At 44.3% G+C, this 23,461-nt stretch overlaps 1 protein-coding gene across 9 annotated transcripts in view; it reads left to right on the forward strand.

The window, feature by feature from the left end:
• The first annotated feature begins 1,048 nt into the window (after positions 1-1,048).
• The window catches only part of TRPS1 (transcriptional repressor GATA binding 1), a 222,280-nt gene continuing 199,867 nt past the window's right edge, over positions 1,049-23,461 (forward strand). For 4 of the 9 annotated variants that reach the window (XM_030012201.1, XM_030012210.1, XM_030012205.1 and 1 more), the window contains exon 1: positions 1,049-1,204. Coding sequence is in view for 1 of the 9 variants with exons in the window: in XM_030012208.1 (XP_029868068.1) it covers positions 1,945-1,954 (10 nt within the window). In the remaining 8 variants the exon portion in view is untranslated. Of the gene's footprint in view, positions 1,205-1,814; positions 1,955-5,668; positions 5,766-19,035; positions 19,698-23,461 lie in introns of those variants that run through there. The other 5 variants (XM_030012207.1, XM_030012208.1, XM_030012202.1 and 2 more) reach the window with 4 other exon arrangements.

The raw sequence follows: 23,461 nt of genomic DNA on the forward strand, positions 1-23,461 counted from the left end.
TGTTTTTACATTAACATACAGACTTCTGGCAATTCGTAGCACGGGAGGAATCGGCGTTTTGAATGGAAAAGGTTCTGCACAAGCAGGAAAAGTTGTCAGGGTTTTCTCCGAGCAGCTTGGGACTGACTTGCGATTGGTATCACAGAGCAGGCAGGAACGGGGAATAGTCATCCCAAACCCTGGGAAGTGTCCGTCCATCCATCTCGACACCCGCACAGAAACGGGGGGTGGGGGGCATAAGGGACGACAGAGGTGACACCGGATCTGTATTGCCCCGCGCAGACCTCGGGTCTCCCGAGGGAGGCAGCGACCGCCGCGCGTGGGTCGCGCCTTTCATCTCCCCCCCCCCCCCCCCCGGGCCCCCCGCCTTTCTTTTTTAATCCCGCGGGACGGCGGTCGGTCCAAACGACAGCAGAAGGCAGAGCAGCCCCCCGCGGGCCGCGCGCGGCCGTGGCCTGCCGGCTATTCCGGCACCAACTTAGCCCAAGTCCCCGCGGCCGCGGGGCGACGCGCCCCCTCCGCGGCCTCCGCCGGCCCGGCCCGGCCCGGCCCGGCCCGGCTCGGCTCGGCTCGGCTCGGCCCGGCCGGGCCCGACCCGCGCGCGCGCGCGCGCCCGCGGCCGTGGCCGTGGCCCGGCGGCGGAGGCCGCGTCGCGTCGCGTCGCGGCGGGCGGCGGGCGGAGGCGGGCGGCGGGGGGCGGCGCGGGCCGCGCGGCGGGGCCGCCTGCACTGTCTCTTTAAGGGCGCTCCGTCTGGGGTGGCGCTTTCCTCCGCGAAGGCTCCTTTGATATTAATAGTGTTGGTGTCTTGAAACTGACGTAATGCGGGGAGACGGAGGTCCTGACAAGCGATAACAGTCCTGATAACGCGCCGGCCGCCCCGCGCTCCCAGGCCGCCGCCTCGCCGCCGGCGGGGCCGCCGCGCCGTGCCCCGGCCCGCGCCCCCCCGCCCCGCCGCGCCCCCGCCCCCGCCCCCGCACCGCACCGCCCGCCGGCGGCCGGCGGCCCGTCGCCCCCTCCCCGCCGAGCGGGGCTGAGGGGGGAGGCAGCGGCGCCGCGGCCCCCCGCCCCCCCCCCCCCCCGCTCCCGGCCACCGCCACATAATCCGCGGCCAACTCCGCCGGCAGCAGGAGACGGTTCATGGCTCACGCCGCGGCTCCACCATCTTCCAGGCTGCCGGGGCTGTTGCTGACGGTTAATCAACAGGTAAGGCGCGGGGGGGCGCGGGCGGGGGCGGCCCGGCGGCGGGGAGGGCGCCGCGGCCGGCGGGCCGGGAGGGGGGCGGCGCGGCGGCGGGGCGCGGGGGGGGGGGGCGCCGCGCGGGGCGGGGGCGCGGCGCCCGCGGCGGCGCGGCGTGTGCCCGGGGCCGGTGGGGGGGGGGGGGCGAGCGGGTGCACCCCCCCCCCCCCAAAATACCCCCCCCCAAAAACCACCAACAAACGGGGGGGGGGGGCGGCCGTGTGTGTGTGGGCATAATCGCAGGGAGCGGGGGGCTGCTCGGATTTCACAGGCTTTTTTTGGTGCAACCCCCCCCCCCCCCCCCTTTCCCCCCGCCGGTGGGTCAAAGCCATGTGTGATGGCTGGAAATTGGCGACTTCAAAACCGCGGTAGCCCCGCTGGAGTCGGGAGGGTCAAGTTCAGCGGCGGCGGCGGGCAGGGGGAGCAGCCCCCTGGCCCGGAGGCGGGGAGGGGAGCGGCGGCGGCGGCCGCGGGCTGGTGCGGCTCTGCCCTCCCCTCCGCGCCTCTCCGCGCCTTATCTCCGCGGCCGCCGATTCCCCGGCACCGGGGCGCTCCGGGGGGAGGGGAAGGGAGACGCGGGGGGTGGAAGTGGAAGACGAGCAAAGAGGGTTTGCATCCGATGAGCTGCAGTCGCACAGTCCTGCCGCTCCTGCCGCTGCTGGAAGTTTTAATGGGGATCATGACAAGCGGGGCACAGAGACACCATCATGAAGAGTAGTAAGTTTGGGAAAAACTTTTTTTTTTCCTTTTTTTTTTTTTTTTTTTTTTTTCCCCCCCCTTCCCCTTTTCTACCTCCTTACCCGGGGACACACCGGGAGAGGCCGGGTGCGAAGCTGAGCTGCGCCGGGAGGGGGGCTCGGGGTCCCTCCCGGTCACACCGGGGGAAAAGGCGACATGGTGGTGGTGATTTTTTTTGTTTTGTTTTGGTTTGTTTTTTTTTGAAATCAGAGCGCAGAGAGACGTAAAACTTTTCCCCTCTTAAAGGCGAAGCTCAGCTCTCAGCGCTGCGTCCCCACGCTCGGCTTTCCCCTGCTTGCCACAACTTCGTGGAGCGTCTCAGTCCCCGTCCCCGTGTCCCCCGCCCCTTCCCCTCGTCCTCGGGGGCTGCCGGCGGGGGGCTGCTCCCCGCTGTAGTTACCCGCGTGTGCGCTTTTCGGAAGGAAGGAATGAATGGAGGCGAGGCGGGGGATAGAGGGGCTGCGCGGAGGGCTGCGCGGCGATGGGCGCCCGGGGCAGCCGGGGCGGCCCGGGCCGGGGGCGAGCGGCCGCGGGGCCGGGGCCGGGCAGGGCCGGGGCCGGGGTGCCGCCCCTCCGCCGCGCCGCCCGGGGACCGCGAGCGGCTGCCCGGGGGGGGGCTCGACACACTTCGGGGGCTTTGTTTATCTGCCTCCCTGCTGCAGATCCAGGCGCCCAGGCATCCCGGCAGTCCTAACGCGGTTGCTGGTGGGGCCCGCTAGCCTCCTTTATGTTTTAGCTTTTTTTTTTTTTTCCCCCCCCCCCCCCCCCACAATCGGTTGTGTGTTGTGTCTGCAAATGGCAAACTTCTCAAGTGCACTGGCTGAGCTGTGGGGGTAAGTGATGAGTAGAGGTGGAGAGACGTCTCCCCTCCATCACTCCTTTCTCCGCCAGTGCAAGTACCTTGCCTGGCAGGGCTGGAGCCAGGGGCACCTCGGCACGCTTGGGGAGCCGAGGCGACAAATCCCCTCCGAGGGGAAAATATTTTCTGGTAAAAAAAGAGTGTAAGCTGTTACGCGGACCGTGCTGCCTTCGCTGCTTTCACAGCACGCAGTGCGTTTTGCATGTTGATTGAAACAAACAATAATTTAATACGTTTCAGGTTTTATTTAATCGAGTTCAGTAAGTCTTCTCAAGGAACCATCAAACGTCTTTGCCATTCAGGCGGTCTTCTTCAACTACGCAACTAAATCCTATGGATGTTGGTGGCATCAGATTACTTTCCTGTTGGTTTTAGGAAAAGTTGAACATTTAGAGAAGACTGCCAGAGTTAAAAATGCAAGGGGCAGCAAAGGAAAGTAGTGGTAAGAGCCAGTTCCTGACGTGGACAAAATGCGAATAAAAGTTACAGTAGTCTTTTGAACTGCAGTTTGTGTTTGCCTCATGTTCACAATATGTGTGTTAGGTTAGACAGCTCTCTCAGATATTCCACCAGAGTGACATTTAAAAAAAGCCCTCCAAAAGAGTGAGGATTTTTTTTTTTTTTAAAGTACTCTGGGTCTATGAGTAAATACAGGGTTTGTTTGAGAACATCAACTATTTCCTGTAAATTGTGATGCTGACAAGACTGTCTGGAAATGATATCAACACTTTGAAAGATTTTTTTTTTTTTTCTTTTTTAACCACTGAATGAAAGTTTGTTAATAACGTGGTCAAACCAAACAAGTGGAACCTTTCTCTGCGGGGGGGGGGGGGGGGGGGGGGGGGGGGGGGGGGGGAAGTCTTTTTCTTCTTTGCTCTTGAAAAATGTATACCTGCTTGAGGTTTGCCACATAGAATCAATAATGCTGGAGTTCAATAGTGCATCAGTGCCTATATACAAGTTAATCCTCAGCCTGTTTGTGACAACAGAAGTCTGCCTCACCTTTTTAAAACCAAGACACAGTAGATAAGAGACGAGTAGTCAGTTCATAATCTACCCTGTTCTGTCTGATTATCGCTTTTTTTTTTGTTACATATAATAACTTTTCTGTGTTTCAAACTTTGCATATATGTAGTCACAACAAAGTAAGTAAAGGGCAAAGTTGCATCAGCTTTTAAGTTTACATGTTTTGCCTGTGATCCTCTAAAACAGACTAAATAACACTGGGCAATCTTTGCCTGTGAGAGTATGGCTTTATTTTTTCTTTATTTCATAGTAATGTTAATAAAGGGAAAAAAAAATGTAAATGACAACTTCAGAGATCTGAGACTTCTTTGGGCATCAAACACTTATGATGCAGCCAGGTTATCCTCTTATATTTTTAATGCATTTTTAGCATAATTTATACGATAGCTTTGTGGGTTGCCTTATGTTTTTATCGGTGATCGACTAAATTCAGTATTATTTTACGAATCCCCAGCAGTATTATTTTTCTGTCATGTGTTGTCTATCATTCATAGTAAACTTTCATAGTACACACTATTATCATGCATGCTCTGGCAGCGTGTGAAGAGTATTATTATTCGCATATTGTGATTGTGCATTAATAACAGCGTAGTACTAATTCCTGTGTGTGGACTTGAGTGTCTGTGAGATGCAGTGGTTGCTTGTTAAAGCTCTGTATTTCAATCATATATTTTAATGCTAGTTGACACATAGGGCTTTATATTTTCAAAGCATTGTGCAAACAATGACTAATTACTTTCTGCTCATGCGAATTACCTCTTTTAGCACTTTATCAGGCAGTTGCTTTGAAACAAAACTATTTTACATTACAGTGTGAAAGAGTTAAAAAATTAGCAAAGATGTTTAGGAAAAACCCAAAATTTTAATTACAAACAGGCATCTTTGGGTATGTATTTAAATTTTTCTTTTCATGTGGAACTTTCCTTCTAAGTTGGGGGGGGGGGGGGGGCGTGTGTGTATGAATATTTATGTCTCTTACAAACTCTTGACAATATTTTAATGTAATAATCTTAATAGAAACATTCTCAGATCTTAACTGCAGCCACACTGGCAGTATCGCTTTAATAAAGGTTTGTGGGTAACACCAAATATAACATTGTGAGAAAGTTTATGGTTAAATATTTTTGAACATGACAGGCTGGGAATCTGACAACCCTTTTTGTTGGGTGAAAGTGAAGTGGAAAGAAATTACATTTTTAATACAATTTCAGTTAAAACAAACTGCCACCTGGTAGTAAAAGTATTGGCCTTGAACAGAAATATATTCTGATTAAGATATTCTAACTGGTGTGTAAAATGAAGCCATTCATTCAGTAAACTGACAACTTTCCAGTTGGTGTTTGCCCTTGCTTAATTTAGTTTCCTCAACACAACTAGTGAGGTAGTCTGGGGCTGTTTCTGGCAGTCCTGGGCGACTGTAAACTCGGGCATTTTTGTCCCAAATATTACACCTCACGAGTGAAAAAGCAATTGGCTAAAAAGAATAGCAGGCAGGTATGAGGAAAAAAAGAAGTTGTTTCTTTTTTGTTTCTGAAACTTCTCAAAGTTCTTACCTAGTAAGAAAACAATGCTATTTTCAAATAGCAGTGATTAATACTATAACTAGCGTAGTCTGCACCCATCTATTGTATAAATACCATTGCCTGTTGACCTTTGGATACATTAATTACAGCATATCTGGTCTAGGTTCTACTATTTTTGTCTGTCCAGAAGATAAATAAAAGTGCCCTTTCCAGTCCTCCTGGAGAAGGAGAAGAACTTTTTTTCTTGGTACTGTCATGAATTATGGAGTTCTTTTTCCTACCCTGTGCCAATGAAGTTCTCTTTTGACTTTAAAAAGATAAGCCCTCATCCAAAGAGAGAGCATTTGATTACTTTAAGACTATTTTCGCTTCGGTTTTTATGGTACGTACAAACTTTCTGGGCTTTGCTTTTTTTGGATTGTGTGTTTGCTAATTAAAAGAAAAACACATAATGAGTTATATCAGATGATGTGGAGGATTAAAGTACAATTACACCATTAAATAGTAAATGTTTACAAGGGCAAGACATGCAACTACATTTTTCAGATTATGCTTATTATTCACTTCTTGATGTCGTTTTGCACATAATCAATAAAGGGCCTTGCAGAACGCAGCTCCTTAGCCAGTTGTATACGTGCCCAGAACATAAGAAACGCTGCTGGGGCAGAGGAGCACAGGGCGGGGGAGAGAAGCGGTGGCATATTATTCTGACTTCTTGTCATGCAGACCAAGGCTCAAATGAAACACAGAGCAATGGAAGAATAACTACCATGGTCTCGGTTTAAGTCCCCAGTGGACATTTTGTCACACCCCAAAAGCATTGCACAACTGAACACCATTCCACTTGATGTGTCGTCCGGAGTCAGAGGAGTCTCTGATTTGGCGTCACGGGGTTTAGAAGACTGTGATTTAGGTGAACTGGCGTAGCTGCGTGTAAGAAACTTTGTTTAATAGCCATCTATGTTTTATTCATGTTCTGTGCTATCAGTTTCTTATTTTCTAGTACCTTTAAAGTGGTTCTTTAAAATTTAATAGCAACACCACCAGTGGAAAATATATCTAAAATTTAATAGAAATTGCTAATCTTTCTATCAGTGATTTTTATTACAGTCCTGCCGCATTAACTAAGAAATCTTATTCCTGCTGCAGATCTTGGTACGTGGATTTAGAAAAGCTATAGAGAGAAAATTCTTCATTAAATTGCATAGCTGCCACGACTGGCACTTCTGCAGGACGTTCCTACAGAACCCAGTTGGTTCCATCCTGTAAAGTTCGGTGGAACCCTTCTGTGCTCGTAAGGAATGCGTGCGAGTACAGCAGCTACAACAGGATTATTTCTGCCTTGAAAATAGCATTATTTTGAATTGCAAGGTTTAGTCCTAATAGTCATTTTTACTTTCTTAGCTGCAGTTCGCACATGTCTAATTTCTCGTAAGTCTGCTTTCTTTCCAGGCTCAGAATTTTTTTTTTCCCTTAAATTTATTTTAAAATATTTAATTTTTAAAATGTTACTAGCCCTTTAAAAACCTGTAATAAATGCTTTACAAGTGGCTAGACACCTTCCCTGGTGGTTTAATTTATACAAGCAGGAAACTTTCTCTCCTTCTTTCTCTCTCTCTTTCTTGTTTTCTTTAAACCAACTGACGTAATGCCAAACTTTGCTTTAAAAGAACAGACAGAAGTAATTGGTAGCTTTTAACTTTTAATAATGTTCTGGATTGGTTTTAGTGGCCAAACTGCCATTTTTTTAAAATTCAAGTAAAAACGGGCTTGTGGCCTGAGGAAGAAAGGCCCTGTTGATGCAGTTATTTTTATTCTTGTTTTTCAATCTGTTATTAAAAATCTTTCCTGCTGAGCTCTGCTGGATTTCTCCAATTGCTCTTTGTGATGGCTGGTGCATTTCAGGTTACGGTAACTTAAACTGTTTTCTGATTTTTATTTTTTTTTTTTCCCATGGGCATTTTGAGATGCTTTATCCTTTTTCTTTTTTTGGTTTGACACCCCCCCCCGCTTCTCTCTTGCCCAGCACCCGAAGCCTTCCTTTGGAGAAACAATTTCTTTTGATTCAGAGAGGAATAATATGTTCCATACATACCATACTGGTGGCAGTTCAGTGTATATTATTTTCCTAGTATGAGAGTGTTTTACACCTGTTAGTAATGCTGATTGGGAAGGTACTCACTGCCCGTTGCAGAAGACAAGAGAGATCCTATCTTGTGGAGTGGCCACCTTCTGTGCACTCTCCACCCCATATTTTAAAGCTAAACCAGATTTTAAACTATGTTTAGTAATAGTCTCTAGTGATCTGTATCTATTTGTATTAAGCTGGTATTAGAAACAAGAAAACCCAACAAAAGTGTTTTTTTAAATTAACTGCACTTAAGAAAATCCAGTCTACTTTCTTTTCTTTTCTTTCCTGATTTCTTTATTTTGTTTAGAGTTTTCTGGCTCATTTCCTTAATTTCTCTTCTACGTCTGCTGGGGCTCTGAACACAGGCAAACTTTCTACGGTAAAAGACGGAGTTGGGCAATAGACTTTCTTGACGAAGTTGACGTCAGGACGACTTCATAAGTTGGCAAGTAGGGAAATCGTTCAAAGACCAAGTTGGCTTGTGCCAGTTTTCCCTTCCTTTAGGGGAGACACTCCACCCAGTAGGAGGTTACCCCACCCAATGTGGAGAGCTATAATTCAGTGGCAACACTTTAAATGTCAATCCTCCCTAGGGTTTAAACCCCAGACTTGTCTTGCCTCAATCTTTATATTTAATCTAACATTCAATCTGTTGAAGTAACATCTCATCTTCATAAGCACTTTTTGGGCCTGATCCTGAAATTCTCATTCTTGAAAAATACTCACTGACGTCAGGGGGACTTTTGAATTCAGTAAAGGCTGCAGGATTGGCCTCTACAGAGTTGTGTGTGTCTGTGTCTGTCTGTAAGTAAGATTGTGTCTGCCTGATGAGTATTGTATAGTCTGTGTTGTTAAAGATGAAATTGTAAAATACTTCCTTTGTAGTCTTAAAAATCTGAAGAAGTCCTGGAGTCGTAGTGCCGTAAAACAGATTTTCCTCAATAAGTGAAGTGTACTTATTTTTATGTAGCGTTTTTTCAGTTTTTTCAAAATATGAGTTAAAAAAGTTCCAACTCTGAAGAATTTAAGGCATTTCTGCCATTTCTCTATATTTCTCTATATCATGCTGTAGACATATTTTTGAATGCTGCTTCTGGCAATTTTTTCATCTCTAATGGAAAATGAACATCGCAGCCTGTAGCTTAGTGCCCGTAATAGCCATTGGGGTACTTGGATAATACTGAGAACTCCCAAGGAAAAATTTAGGTTTTGGGGATTCTCAAAGTCAACATGTAATTTTTATAGGTACATTTTACTTCATTGTGGCGTCCATTCTCAAGCATCCTTTTCAGATCCCCCATTGCATTTAGTGAGGCTGACAATGCAGGAAGGAATGTTTAATTTGATATTGCAAAAATGTTACAGAAAAAGCACTGATATGTTCATCTCTCTGCATTTTGAAAATATGCCAGCATTTTTAGTTTACTAATATATCTAAAAAAAGTCTGTAAAAGGTGATGTTAAAAATCATCAATGCGCTTATGTTTCTCAGCAAGATTTACTTAAAGAGTATGCTTCAGTTTTGCCTCAAACCATTTCAAGCCACCTCTGATCCAAGAATGTACCAGTTCTTGGTTCCTGGAAGATTAAGCATGACAGTTTCTATTATATAATGAACAGCAGTATTGTTTGAACAAAGGTAACATATTTTGATTTGTGTACTTTTTTTTGGCAGCTGGCACTAGTGTAGGTCTAAAATGAGTGGTGATCTAACAGTGTAAATATCTGAATGTTCTTGAAACACACAGTATAGATGTAATGTGTTTAAATCCTTGAATCTATCTACCTATATTATATAGAATGTGTATGTATGTGTATATACAAAGCCGTAAATGGTGTGTTCTGCTATCTGTAGCCTTCAAATGTGTATCCTTTGGGTATTCCTGACCTACTTTGCAAAGTCTGCAAGTCTGAAATACATACTGAAACTTAAAAAATTAAACATACAGCTTGGTGGTTCGCAGAAAAAGCAGGGGAATTTTTGCTAGTAGTTAATTAAAAAAAAAAAAAAAAAAGATAGCATACGCTGCCTAGACAAATACCTTGCAGACTGCTTTTGGATATCCCGGTGACTTTACTGGGATTATATTAAAAAACAAATTCTCAACTGATGTAAAAAAAGTTTGAAGTAGATACTGAAGCTAAGTATCGCCTAAAATTCCGATGTGCAGATGTGGTTTAATGTTTAATGGAAGTTAAATGAGTTAGGATAAAGCAATTTTCTTTGGGGGTAGAAGGTTTTCAGTGTTTCCAAAGTTATGATTCTTTTTGACTTTCTCACACGCTGCTCTTCAAGCAAATGCTGCGAGTTATGTGGAACGTCATCCAAAACTTACTATGCAGCTGAAATGTTGCTTCATGAATTCAGTTAAATTTCAGTTTCCTAATCTGAACATAGTTTGCTTTTCTATTTAGTGTTCTCATTTTTAGGTGTATTAAGTATACTCATCAGACGTTCGCCAGCTGCAGTTAGAGAGTATAAACCAAAAATACAATACATGCCGATCATTGCCGAGCTTTCTCCTCCTGCATGCGTAGATATGGACACGCATGCACACACACAATTAATAAAGTAAACCTTGCCCCAAATACCTGAGGCAAAAGCTTGTGAAAATAGATTAGCCTTACCATGTGCCTTGCAGCTGAGCAGTATCTGACTCTGCTAGAGAAATGGGAGAGGAGAGCTCCTGAGCCGAGGCTGCCTGCCTGTCTGTGCTGCCCTGGCACCTAGCTCTGGATGCTCAGGTCTGGGGGCTGTCAGTAAAAATCCCACATCGCGTTTCAGCTGTCACAGTGGTAGGAAGGAAAGAAACAGTAACTCAGGTCTCCCATCTACTGTATATACTGTTTTCTTTCTGTGGCCTGCTACAGACATCGGAAATTTATGCCATCTAATTAGTCTGCTTCCACGTTCTTCAGATCTGGAGTTTTCTTTAGGACTAAACTCCTATTTGCATGTTATGTCTATCACAAAAAAAAATAATAATAATATAATGGATTAAATTAATCCTGTAATAGTTGTTTGAAGCATACTGTAGGAATGTAAATAATTTTGTGGCATTGAGCTCATATTTCCAGTCTTATGGGGGGTAAGATCAGAAGTTATCAACAACGTATATCTGAGTCATTCAGCTACAATAAATCTTCTAACAAATACCCACCCTTTGCACACCCAGAGATACTCTCCAAGACTGTTGAAATTCTGCACACACCTGTATCTTACCTGTAAGGCCCTAAGCATGAATAGTATAGACGTATCTTCAACTACAATCAGTTAGGCTGCAGCAGCAGCAATCAAAGTAGTCCATGGACAAAAAGTTTGATTGCTGCTGGCTGTGTGGCCCTCAAGGTTGTATTCTCCCTGGAAAAAGTCCCGAGGAATCGTTAATTGAAAAGAAATGTGGGGTATGGCTCTGACTCCAGCTCTGCCACAGTTCAGGATACAAAGCATTAAGCGCTTCATCTATATCAGGTCAGAAGTGATCATGCATAATCCACTTTTATCTAGGTATCATTCTGTCATATGTAAGGTATGCTCTGCCTTGTTGTCTTGTTACTCTGCCTCTCCATTTCTCCCTCATGCATATCGGTCTCTCTTTGGCTGCTATATGCACATACATACATTCTAAAAATACATGGAAATGGAAGTCCATCTGTGTTGCATAATTTTTTTTACAAAAACACCAGTGTTTGTATTGTTCTTTCTCTGAGCCCTTAATGAGTTTAAAGAATTTAATGTGACTTAATGAGGGTTCTTATTCTATTTCTGACACAGAGACTAATGAGGGAAAAGGAGAACAAATTGAAAACCAACTTTTACTTGTGGTTAGTTTCATGATGTCATCAAATGCAGGATATTACAACTCCTGGAAAAGTTTACAAATCTAGGCAAGAATCCATTTTGCATCACTGCCCTTCAGTTGTTTACGACATGAAGTTTGCTAGCGAGAAAACAAAGTTTAGCATAACTTGATTATTTATTTATTTATTTATTTATTTATTTTAATGTTTGGGCTGGTTTGATTGTTAGGCGAGTGATTTTTGTCAAAGTGACTCTAACCTGCTTTGCCTGGCAACCTGGCAGAAACTTAGATACAACCAAAGATTGATTAAACTCCTCTGATGTATGGCCCTGATCTCCCCCTGTACTTGCAAGGGACAAAACTTCTGCTAACTTAATCTAGGGTAAGATCTGATCCTCATCGGGAAACTTCCTAATTGCATTGCAGCTTACTGAGAGGGAACTGTGGTTTTTGGGGATCCATGTTACACTTTCTTACAGTTTGCTACTTCAAAGCAGTTTCCCTGGACTCAGGACAGAGTAAGGACATTTTGTAAGGCTCCATCTTGCATTTTTGCTGCCCTGCTCGGGATGGTCAAGCAGTATTTCACTGCGCGAAGCTGCCCTTCAGTGGGACCATGGTTTGGTCTGTCACCTTTAAAAGCAATTCTTTTGGTTTGAAATCAGTTCGCTTCCCAAAGGGGAATGAAAATAAAAAATGGCTTTAGGTAGTGCACCTGCTTCTGATTCCTGCTGCTACTCACTGGCTTCACGGCCACACTTTCTTCTTCTTCCTCACCAACTACTCTCTGAAAGGCTCATAGAAATAGCAGTGGAGTGACTGACGCTCCAGTATTACAGGTCTATCCATGTAAGCAGGCTGTAATGCCCTCGTAAAGTTGTGTGCCATGCCATGGGCATCAGGATATTTTTGACAGGCCGAGGGAAGCAGTGACTTTCATTGTCCACAGAATGTCCTTTTGATATAACCAAACTGCAAAAAGTTGCAGTATAGTAAATAAAATGCTTTTCTGTACCATCTGTTTTTGTTTTTTTTTTTTTCAGCAATTGGTAGTATTTTTAGCAGTATCAGTTTAATCGTGCAATGATGTGATTTCTTACGTTGACGTTAACCCTTGGCTCTTCTGCTGTTGCTCAGCATATCATGTCTGAACTGTGATGGATTTTATTGCTTTGCATTTTATTTTTTTACAATTAGTTGTTGGTTTCATGTTGTTGACTGCAACATGAGATAGTTCAAATAAATTAATAGGAATTTGAATTGGAAATAGGGGCATTTTTAACCAACTTTCTTGAGCATTATCATGCAAACAGAAAAAGAGAGTAAGTTGTTTGGTTGGTTTTTATGTATGTATATATGTGTGTTTGTGGTTTGTTTTTTTCTTAATGAAGGTTTTCATAATTTGATAGTTCAGCAAACATGAGTATGTTCTGAAAATATTTCTCACAGATGGCAGGTCTGAGTCGATAGCTTTTAGGTAGACAATTTTGTTACAACATACGGACTCTAGAGGTGAAAAACTGTTTTCTGGAGTTTTAAAACCATTGGAAAGTAAGATTTATTGGACCTTAAATATCCCAGTGGTGCAAATTTATTTGGTGTTCATGGCAGTCTCAGCTTAACTTTCCTTAGAGATTTGCTGTGGTACTGCATTATCTAAGGAACATTTAAAATGGGTTTGTCTAGCTTTTTTCTTCTTCAGTCATTTCTCAATTTCTATTTGCGCATATGAAAATCTTTATTAACAAAGATGACCTGGCAGCTTTGCTGAACTTTCTGATGCAAAATGTTTTACCTGAGTGGGACAAAATTAAGAATCTGAAAAGCTGGCATTTTGAAAGATTTTCATTTCAATAGTGGAGTGTGACAGTGGCTAGTTGTCAATGGGAAGGAGCTTAAAAAATAGTCACAGGAGAAAGAAAAAGCAGCTGTGGAATTTATTTTACTGGGTGAAAGGAGACTCATGGTTAAGCAAGCTTTACCTTCTTGGGTTTTCAGAATTTATTGCCCAAAAGACACATGCCTGAATAGAAAGAGAACTAGGATATTGTAAAATCCACTGTGACATGAAGTGCTCTTACTGCATATGAATACAATTTATTTATTTTTTCTCTCCAGCAAACTGTGACTTCCTTTGTCTTGTCAGAAGGAATTTCAGATGAGATCTTACCAGAGTAATGCTGCCATAAACCCTGCACTCCTCAGCTGTAGCTCCGTGCAGCGCGATATGGTCCGTGGTAGTTTTCACTGAGCTACTGTGCTGCTTTCAGTCAGGAATGGGATTGCAATGACTTTGTACTTTTGCAGAAAAAGTATGTTTTCTTAGAAAATGCACTACATGAAAGAAGAAAGGGCAAGAAGGAGAGCAGAGAGAGCGGTCTGATATATGAGCTGAGATTATGGATGTTGTAATGCCATTTATTGTAGGATACTATAGAAAAATCACATTGGGACCAAAGTTCCCGTGGATTACCATGCGATATTTATTACCGTTTTCCTGTGTTTTCCCTGGTTAGGATCTAATCCTTCAGTGTCTGGAGCTGCATGGAGTTAAGAATTTGTCCATTCAGAGAGGAAAACCTTGCCAGCTACGGGATTTCACTATTTCACTACCTGTATTTATTTATTCCCCCCCTAAAATTTCTGAGAGCAAGGGGATTGAGAGTGGAAGGCAGAGATGGGGGATAGGTAAGCTGAGGGAATAGCAGGGGCATGTATCTGTTCAGTAAACAGTATTTACTGATTACTGTTTACTGTCAAGCAGATTACTGCAGTTGTATTTCTGTGAAGCAACCTGCATGCAGCCAGCGCAAAGGAATGAAGCAAAGTCGTGTGCAATTCTGAGGTGACTAAAAGATGTGCTTGTGACATACTTCTAGCAAAAGCCATTTTCAGTTGCCCGGTACCCTCCTCAGACGCTATAATTTTGCGAGTGACACATTTGATTACGAGCAGCCATCAAAACGCTCATAGGCATCTTGTTTGAAAGAATGTGCTTGAACTAAATATTTGCAGGTCAGAGAAATATGCTGATTTGTTCTTTTAATTTGTTCTTCAGCTTCCTGCTCTCTTTCAGTTTGTTCGATAGTTATTCAATTTTGGAGATTATTTAAAAGAGATGATGCAGTATATGCTTTTGCATTCCTTACTTGGGCAGAGCTTCCATTTGCTTCCTTGGGAGAGTTGGTCTGAGTAAGAGCTGCTGCCTGCTTTTGCCTTGATATGAAGAGGATGTGGTTAGTATAGGGGTCCCCTCATCCTCAAAGCTCCCTTACTGTGATGAGCTCTTTGCTTCCTGGGGAGGAGATTTTCAATCTGATTTTCAATCCCTCCTGTCAAGTTTTAGGGAACAGTGTGAACTGTCTTATTAGAGCTGGCAGTGAGGAAGAGGAATGGAATCCAGGCACATCTCACCTCCGTGTTACGGGGAATAAGGTATAAAAAGCGTCTGCTGAGCTTGCCTGGTAATTCTTTGATTATCATCTTCTCATGATGGAATACACACGTGGAAAAAACACAGAAGTTAATGTTTACTCTTTGGATGCTTTATCGTCAAGCAAAGAGAACTGACAGTTTCATGGTTAAGTGCCTAAAGTTGTTTTTGGCTTTGCAGTTGTTGAATTAATCACTGCAGAGCTAACTAATTGTGTACCTTTTAAAGCTTTTTTTTTTCGTTTCCCCCTCTTAATGAAAGGGAGATATTTTGCTCTTTCTGACTTCGGGGTCGGGTTATCCCATTAACTACTAGCAGCAAGCTCTTCAGCTTTTACTTTCTTGAGTTATCTCAAGAATCATTCTTCTAGTAGATGGTGAATTTACTTACTGAGCCAGTTACTTATGGCTTTCAGTGCCCATGCTATATAGAGTGGGCAGAGGCATTTTAAAACACTTTTTAAAATCGTGTAGAAAACGCTGGCGCCTTAATGCTGAGTTTAGAGATGTTACTAATGCTGATGTTCCGATTTGTGAGACATTATCTTGGTGTCTTCCTGAGACATTTCTTAGCCAGAATTTAGAGTTTCAAGGGAATTTTTTTTTTTCTAAAAATTTTGTCTTCTTTGAATGTTAGACATGGGCAAAAGATGACAAGGATCTCATCTTTATAGCATGCTGTGCATCACGGTTGATAGAACTGCCAGCTAGTTACTCCCTGGTTTTAAAGAAAGATGAAAAAGGCCTTGCAAAGATTAACTTTATTTCTGGCAACATTTTCATAGAGTTTTATTACGGCAAAGGCACAACCAAAGAATGAATGGACAAAGTTGGGATTTTTGCCACTTGGTTATTTTTTCTGAGGCTGTGTAAGCTTTTTTTTTTTTAAATAAAAATGAAAAATTAATGTAGAATGCAGTGTTTTCCACAAGAGCACCTTCACAGATTTAGCATAAAGAAAGTGCATTTTAATTCAGAGACACTGGTATATTTCTTAATGCTTTGAAAGCAGTAATCGAACAGGTATATAAAGCTGTAATGATAAATATGATGATTATTTATATCTAGCATTGTTAAAATACATGATTTATTTTAGTGCATGTTCAGATTAATGTTATTTATTTAAGATATCCAACTTATTCTGCATTTTAAATACAAGTCTCTTGGCTTCTCACTTCACTTTTTTTTATGTCAGCTGGCTCATTTCAACTCCTAAACAAAGGTTTCACTTCAAGAACTTTTTATAATTTAAAAAAAATCACTAATTGCAGTTGGAAATTTTGTATATATAACTAAACTAACAAGTCTGTGTATTGTACGGGAGAGGCCCTAGCGATATTGTTTATCTTAGGGTCCACATTATTGGAAGGCAGGACTAATGACAGTGAATCATGCACACTGTATATTAATGTAGTCCACTTTCGGCACTATATAAATAGTATTGTAAACACACACCTGCAAAGTGTCTGCAGTTATATGGTCATCGCACAGAGTCCCTCTGTGCTCTCCTAAGTACATATCTCTGCGTGTATCACATCTTTCTAACCAAGGCAGCATACTGCAGCTGCTGTTCCTCTCGAGGAGGTGTCTATAAAATGAACGCTGCGAAACCAAAATTTTGGGATGGCTTGATGCAGAACACATGGGTGTACTGTTACTTGGTCTTTTAATGCCCGCCCGGTCCTTTTCCCTGCGCAGGGCTAGCCGCACAAGATGAGCTGGGTGTCGATCTGAAACGTAGGCTGGTCCTCTGAGCGGGGCAGAAGACAAGCTGTGACTTACATCAGCGGGAGGTTTCTTGGCTTTCCCAAAGGCGGGTGTAGTGAAGGGCTAGTCAGAAAAAGCCATTATTTCTACCAAAAGCCTAAAAACGTGGCACCTACACTAGCGTCAGGTTCTTCAGTTTTCCTGCGCCGCGGTAACGGGGCCCTCGTCCTCAACTTACTTCCTCAACTTCTCCTTTATTTCAGCAGGCAGCCACGCCGACGCTGCCAGTTCCCCCGTTGTGTTTGCATACACACATTCAGGGTAGCCCAAAATCTAAATACGTGCTGCTGGGTGCCCGCGGTAGCCGAGGCTCGTTCCCTGCGCGGCACCTTGGAGCCTGTTCAAGCCCGTGGTGGAAATCCTGGGCTGCTTGTAGGGCCCGATCCTTCCTTCCATGGGGCTGGAGAGGCTGCTGGCTCCGGGCAGACCTTGGCGGGGGTGGCTCTTCGCCCCGAGCAGTGCCTGCCCCTCCGTGGTGGCCCTGCAGTGTCCTTTGGACGACTCGGGCTGGCTCCCATCCCAGGGATGCTCCTTTGGGTTTGCCGGTGGCAGCTACTGCACGTCCGGGAGCGTGGCTGGGGGCTGGATGCTCGGGCGCCCGTTGGACGTGCGAAGGGGGGGGGCGAGCGCCGGGTTTGGGGCCCCCCCCACCCTCTCTGCGTCAGGGGGTGCAGGTGGATCCCGCGTTTTGGGCCGCAGCTGCTGATGCCGGCTCCGTGGTGTCCCTGGGGAGGGAGGGGAGCCCCTGCCCAGCACCTGGAATGGCGGAGGACAGGAGAGACAGGGATCTCCTTTCTAAAAGGAGTTGTTTTTTTTCTCACCCCTATTCTTTATTCATAAACCTAATGCAGTTCCACAATTCCCAGACATGTAAAGCTGCAGGGCTTTTTTTGTTTTGTTTAAATCTTTCTGAACCAGCCAAATTTTTGGGGTTGGCACGAGGTGCAGCCAGTACCCATGGCCTTCCAGGGCTTGCTTGGTCTAGAAGTCTGCAGATGTTTTCTGCTGGATCTGGCGCTTAATGAACAAAAAAGATTTTGGCGTGCTTATTTATTTATTTATTTTCAAGGGGAGAATGTGGTTTAAAATGTTGATAATTATGTTTTACGTGAACTACTCAGACTTTATGCGACTGTATGGGAAAATGAATGCTCATCAATTAAAAAAATATCTTTATTCATAAAGCATTCATATTTAAAGCGATCTTTTTTTTCTCCCTTCCTTAATGAAAACAGGGTTTGAGGAGCATTACAAATAATTGGTTTTTTTAATTACATATAGTTCTGCATCAGAGTTCTTGAAGATGGCCCACTGTGATCCTCTGGTGAAAATACCAGAGCTTTTCAAAAGCTTTTTAATTATCCATTCTCACTGCTCCTGTCTTTGCAATATACACATAGTAACTGAAAAGAGAGAAAAGAAGATATTCCAGGAGGGATCCACCTACAGGTGTGCATAGGTCAAGCATATACTTCTCGCTCAGAATGATTATTTTCCTTTTCCAGCCACCAGGTAGTACTTCCCACCGTCAAAACCCAGCTCGCGCGCTCTTTTAGAGGGAATACTTACCACAAAGCTGCAGTGCATTTTAATCAAGGTTCCCAGAGTATTTTACAAGCAGTAATTGCCTCTTAAGGACAGGATGAAGTATTATACCCATTGTACTGATGGGTGAGCCAAGGCACAGGGAAACTAAATAACTGCAGTGTTAGAGTGAGCCAGTGGCAAAGCTGTGAACAGAGCTTTGGTGCCTTCACTCCTGGTGCTGCTAAGATACTTCCCCCTCCACCCAGCAGTTTTCCTCTCTTCTTAAATCGAAATTTTTCAGACATTGACTTTTTTTCTTACATATTATATGGCAAGTGCTGTACTTGCTCTGAAGCTGAGGTAAACCTGCGTGTTAATGTCCTGTTGTTTTATGTGTTTGAGAAGTGTGAAGGCCTGTGCAGCGGGACTTCCATTTAATTCCGAACCTTATCTTTTGCTGCTGCCCTCTGTGGCTCTGGTAGGCCATTGGATCATCCCCAAAATAGCTCCTGTTGTGTTTGTTACTCATGTATCACCGTGCCGTGAGTGACAGAAAGAATTCCACTTTTCAGCACAACATTTCACTCACTAAATGATTCCCCGGCATGATACATGCTCTGTCTTGTATTTAATTATCTTGTAATTATCAAAGCAGTAACGAAGTTGTGCATAAGAAGTGTATGGATCAATAAAAACAACTCAAAATTATGAAGGAGCACTGATAGGCTATGAGCCCAGCTGTTCTTCGGATGTTAGTTTCCATTTTTCTTAAAAGCTTTTGACTTTTTTTTAAAACAACGTCAGAAAAAAGGATTTAAAGTTCTTACTGTTTATTCCTAACTGATGATGATCATGCATACATTCTCAGTGCTTTGCGAGAGGTGGTGTAAGTGCTAATGAAAGTTTGTATTGGAGTGGCCCCTAAGAATATGATCATTGTTACAAATTTATTAACACCATGAAAGATTTCCTGTCCTAAAAAGTCTGCCAGCAAACGTCATAATCCTGAGTGGGCAGAGCCATGTGGTAGGTTTGACTGAGCCCCTTTGACAATTATATCATTTATTTAACTGTCTATCTTTAGAAGTTGGGAGGCTAAGGTTTGGTTTCAGAGGCATGCCGAAACTCTCGCGCTGTATGCACGGCGAGGGCATTGGAATACCAGAGTGCTCACTTGGGCTTTAACTACTAAATAATGTGGTTGCACATGACACAACAAGAACAGAGGTATAATCCTGCCCTGTGAAGCAGGTCACATGTTTCAGGTTGTCTCTGTAATGTATGCAAAGTAGCTGCTTAAATCATTACGAGTGTGTAAATCATCTTCTTCATAAACAATACCATCAAGGTACAGTCAGGCAACATGTCTCTTGTGGGTTGACTGGAGCTGGAATTTCTTTCAGACGTTGAGGAGGTACGTCAATGCATGTGAAGCAGATTCATCTGTTGCTGCAGTGTGGTCCCTGCAATGTTTTGGATTTCTAAGATGAATATTGCTAAGGCTTTCTTCTACATGTTGAAGTGAAAGGAGGAGGCTGTGAATGAGGCCAACGCAGCCTATATGATCCGAGGCTTCCATGAAAAATTTGCTCCTTTTTCCTCTGGCTTTGTAAGTCACGCAACAGATACCCATTTATTCCTCTGCATAAGTTTAGTAAGTATTCAGAGCTCCTGTTACTACGTATGTGTGCATTTGGGGAACAAAAGATTTGTTGAGCAGTGTTTTAGACTCGTATCTTCTGTTTTAGCCATCATTTCCCTATATAGATTATGATACTGTTTTTTTCCATCTTTCTTTAACATGCCAGTGTACTTTCTGTAACTCCTAAGTAACACTCCACACCTCTTTAACGCAGTCCTCAAAGCTGAGTAGTTCAGTGGTGAGTGAAACTGAAAGCGAGACCTAATCTTGTTAAGAAACCTGCTGTACTTCTGGATAAAGTATAAGTATGTGCCATTATCATTATTATTTATTTCTTCTTATTATTGGAGTTTGTGTTTTTTTTGGGGGGGTGGGGAAGGGTAGGTGCACTGTATGGTCACCTCCCCACCCCCAAATGTTGTATTTTGAATCACTTTAAATAGTTGTTTGGGATGTCTTCATTACGGTGAATCATGTTTTTAATATCTGCTTTAAACACACGTGTGAGTTCATACTAAGGCAATGGAAGCCCTCTTTCATTTGCTGTCGTGTAATGCTTCTGCAGCATGTAAAATGCCCGTGGTTTATAGCTACAGGTAGGCCGCCTGTGTGGAAATCCTTTCCCTCAAATGTGTAAGGGTCAGATAGTTTTGCTTAAAAAGTGAATGCAGAGATGGTGACCCCTCCCTTTGCTCGGAGGTGCTGGCTCCGAGTTAAAATTACCCAACGTCAATTTTAGCAGGAGTACCAGTGAAATGGCACTGCTAGACGTACTGGATATAACTAAAGATGCTGGCAGCGGCCACCTGGTCTATAAGCCCTACTGAAAGATCGGTTTTCCTACTTCCTATATCTGTGCCGTGTCCTTCAGCGCTGGGAAGAAAAACACAACCAGCACTCATCAACTTTCAGCGCATGTGGAAACAAAGCTAGAAGAGCAGGGGCATCCCCAATGCATTGGCAATTTGCTAAGCGCCCGAGGGCTGCATCTCATTTGCATTAAAAATGCGTAGATTGCTCCTGCCTTTATCTTGGCTACGGGGACGTGGCTAGCGGAGGCAGCAGGGCCCGAGATGGCTCGTTTCACCTGGATCCGAGTGGTTTGGATCTGGCTGGAGCGCCTCACGACGGGACACGCCGCTGCCCGGGGGGCGGCTGTTGCGCTGCCGCGGCGGGGCTGCGCGGCGCGTTGCCCGCAGCGGCGGGCGGGGGGATCCGGGCGCAGCCCCTCCGGGCCCGGGCCCGCTCGGCCCCGGCACCTCCGGACCGTCCCGAGTGTGCGTGGGTGGCGGTACGCACCCCCGACAGTTAGCGTGCGCCTTAAAAGCTAGATGGGCTGGTTTACGCCAGGGCTTTTCCAGGCCTGGATGAAACGCTCCTCGGCGGTGCGAGGAGGCTGGCAGCTCTCCTCGTTGTGGGGCTCTGCAGAGGGTTGGGTGAATCAGTGCCCTGCACAGAAACCCTTTTGTGTTTTTTAACCAGTTTAGTAATGAAAGACAAATTTAAAAAAAAAAAAAAAGGAGGAGGAAAAAAACCCCAGCTTGTGCCTTTTCAATAGAGATAACTGTTATCTCTTATAAAAGTCTACATAAGTGTAAGTAATTGCCTGCACTTGGCTCTGGTACAATGGAAAAGCTGTGATCAGCAAACTCGTATTGTACTGTGCATGTAAGGGGAAGTTATCGGATGATATGGGGACCTGTTGGCGTTAATGCCTGTACTGCTGCCTCCCCTACCTTATTTACACTCCTTTGCAAGTCTGTAAGGACTTAAGAGTGCCTTGGGAAGGGGCGGGGGGGATACCACGTTGCCTGTCAGCGAAGAAGGTTTTGCTGGGATCGTCCTTTCCAAAAAAAAAAAAACCAAAAACAAACCCAAAAAAGAAAGAAATACAAACCCAGCTGTACTGCTGTATCAGTCCGGCTTCCTTTGTTCAGCGTTGAAGTTCTGGGTCCGTGTCATGAATGAGCATCACCGATAAGCGCCGGCGGCGGGGCACGGCGCGGCACGGGGCGGGCTCCCGCCGGCTCTGCCCGCCGCCGGCCTGCGGAGGGAGGGCGGGGGGGAAGCGCGGGGTTCCCCTTCGCGCCCGCACCTCGGCACCCCCCCGGCAGCGCGTCTGGCGAGAGCTGAAAGGACTCTGTCCGTCTGTCCGTCCGTGTGTCGGCGGTGCAGGGCCGCGGGTCACGTTTGCAGTCGCATGAAGCTTTGCGCCGCGTAGCTGCCTCTCTCTCGCGTGTGTGCGTGTGTCCGTGTGTCCGCCCGTGTGCCAGCGCTGGCTGCCTTATCGCAGGAAGCGTTGCGGAAAGCAGTTGCTCCCTCTCTCTCTGCCCGGTTCCCAGAACGCGGTGATTAACGGCTCTTCCCCCCGCTCTGTCTGTCACTCAAGTGCCGGGCAGAAAGCAGCAGTCACGGCTGTCCCACTCCAGCCTCGGGACAATCCTCGCCCCCCCCCCCCCCCCCCCCCCCGCAAATGAACTTAGATAAAGCCCTTAGAATGAATAGTCTTTTTTTTTTTTTTAATTTGCCTTTCCTCCTGAATGCCTTAATATATAAATGCACATATATATATATATATGAAACATAATTTTGGTTTATCTTGTAGGTATATATATTAAAAAATAATATATGCATGTGTGTATATATAAAACCCAAAATTCTGTTCCACATTCTGCAGTGATAAGCCTGACCTGAAGCAAGCAGAGCTTTTCCTGCTCATAGGCTGGTTCTTTCTGGGTCACCTTTGGAAATCACTTTTTGACCTCATTTTATGGATACTTTATTGTAAAGAGGATGTGAGTCTGGTCAGTTTGCTTGGAAAAAAAAAACCCAAACCACCCAGCAATCTAGATTGAGAGGGAGTTATCAGGATAAAGCAGCATTTTTTTTCCTACAATCATCTTGGAATTGTCTCATGACACTTCATGAAAAAATCCTGTCTCAAACAGGTATTTTTCACCTGTAATGTTAAAAACTTATAGAATGGAGGCTTTAAGATATCTGCATGCTAAGATGCTGTGTAGTATCTCAATATATAGTATGAATATTCCAAGAAGCCCAGAGACTAGCATTCCCTTTGGTAAATTAATCCTTTAATATATTTGTTTCCAAATTGTGGTCTGCAGACACATATAATCATGGTATGATACTGATCTGCAGTATCATATCATCCATTTAGGGGTTTTAATTAAAAGTTTGATGTGAAGGCTGCGTAGTGGTTCCCTGTTATGTTTGAAGTTTGACAGTGGTCCATGATCCAAAAAATTTCAGAACGTTCGTTCAGGAGAATAATGGTCCTAGATCATTATATTTTGCTTTCATTTCATCCTGTAATTTTTTTCTCTCCTTTCAAACATGATTAAAACCAATGAGAGAGGAAATATTTGAAGTGATTTGCAAAGTTATTTGATTTTTATAAAATTACATGGTGTGATGTGCTGTATGTGCCAAACTGCAGACAGACTTTCAGCTCATAAATTAAGTACACTTTTTTGTTCTGGTTTAAGCCCATTGAGACTTCTGCCAGTTAGGTTTTTCTCTTCTGTGATCATCATGCATAATAGTCTGATGTTGCAGATACTTGCAGGAGCATAGCGAAACTGGTAGCATCATGTATGTGGTTTGATTTTTAATGTATAGCATATTAAAGCATATTTTCTATCCCGAAAGATGTTATATGAAACTACTGCAGTATATATTAAAACAGTCACTGGACTCCTAACTAATCTAATATGAATAACAAAGTTACATAGTAATTAATGCTTAAGAAAAAAACC

Source organism: Aquila chrysaetos, chromosome 4 (genome assembly GCF_900496995.4).
Source record: "Aquila chrysaetos chrysaetos chromosome 4, bAquChr1.4, whole genome shotgun sequence".
Classification (NCBI taxonomy): domain Eukaryota; kingdom Metazoa; phylum Chordata; class Aves; order Accipitriformes; family Accipitridae; genus Aquila; species Aquila chrysaetos.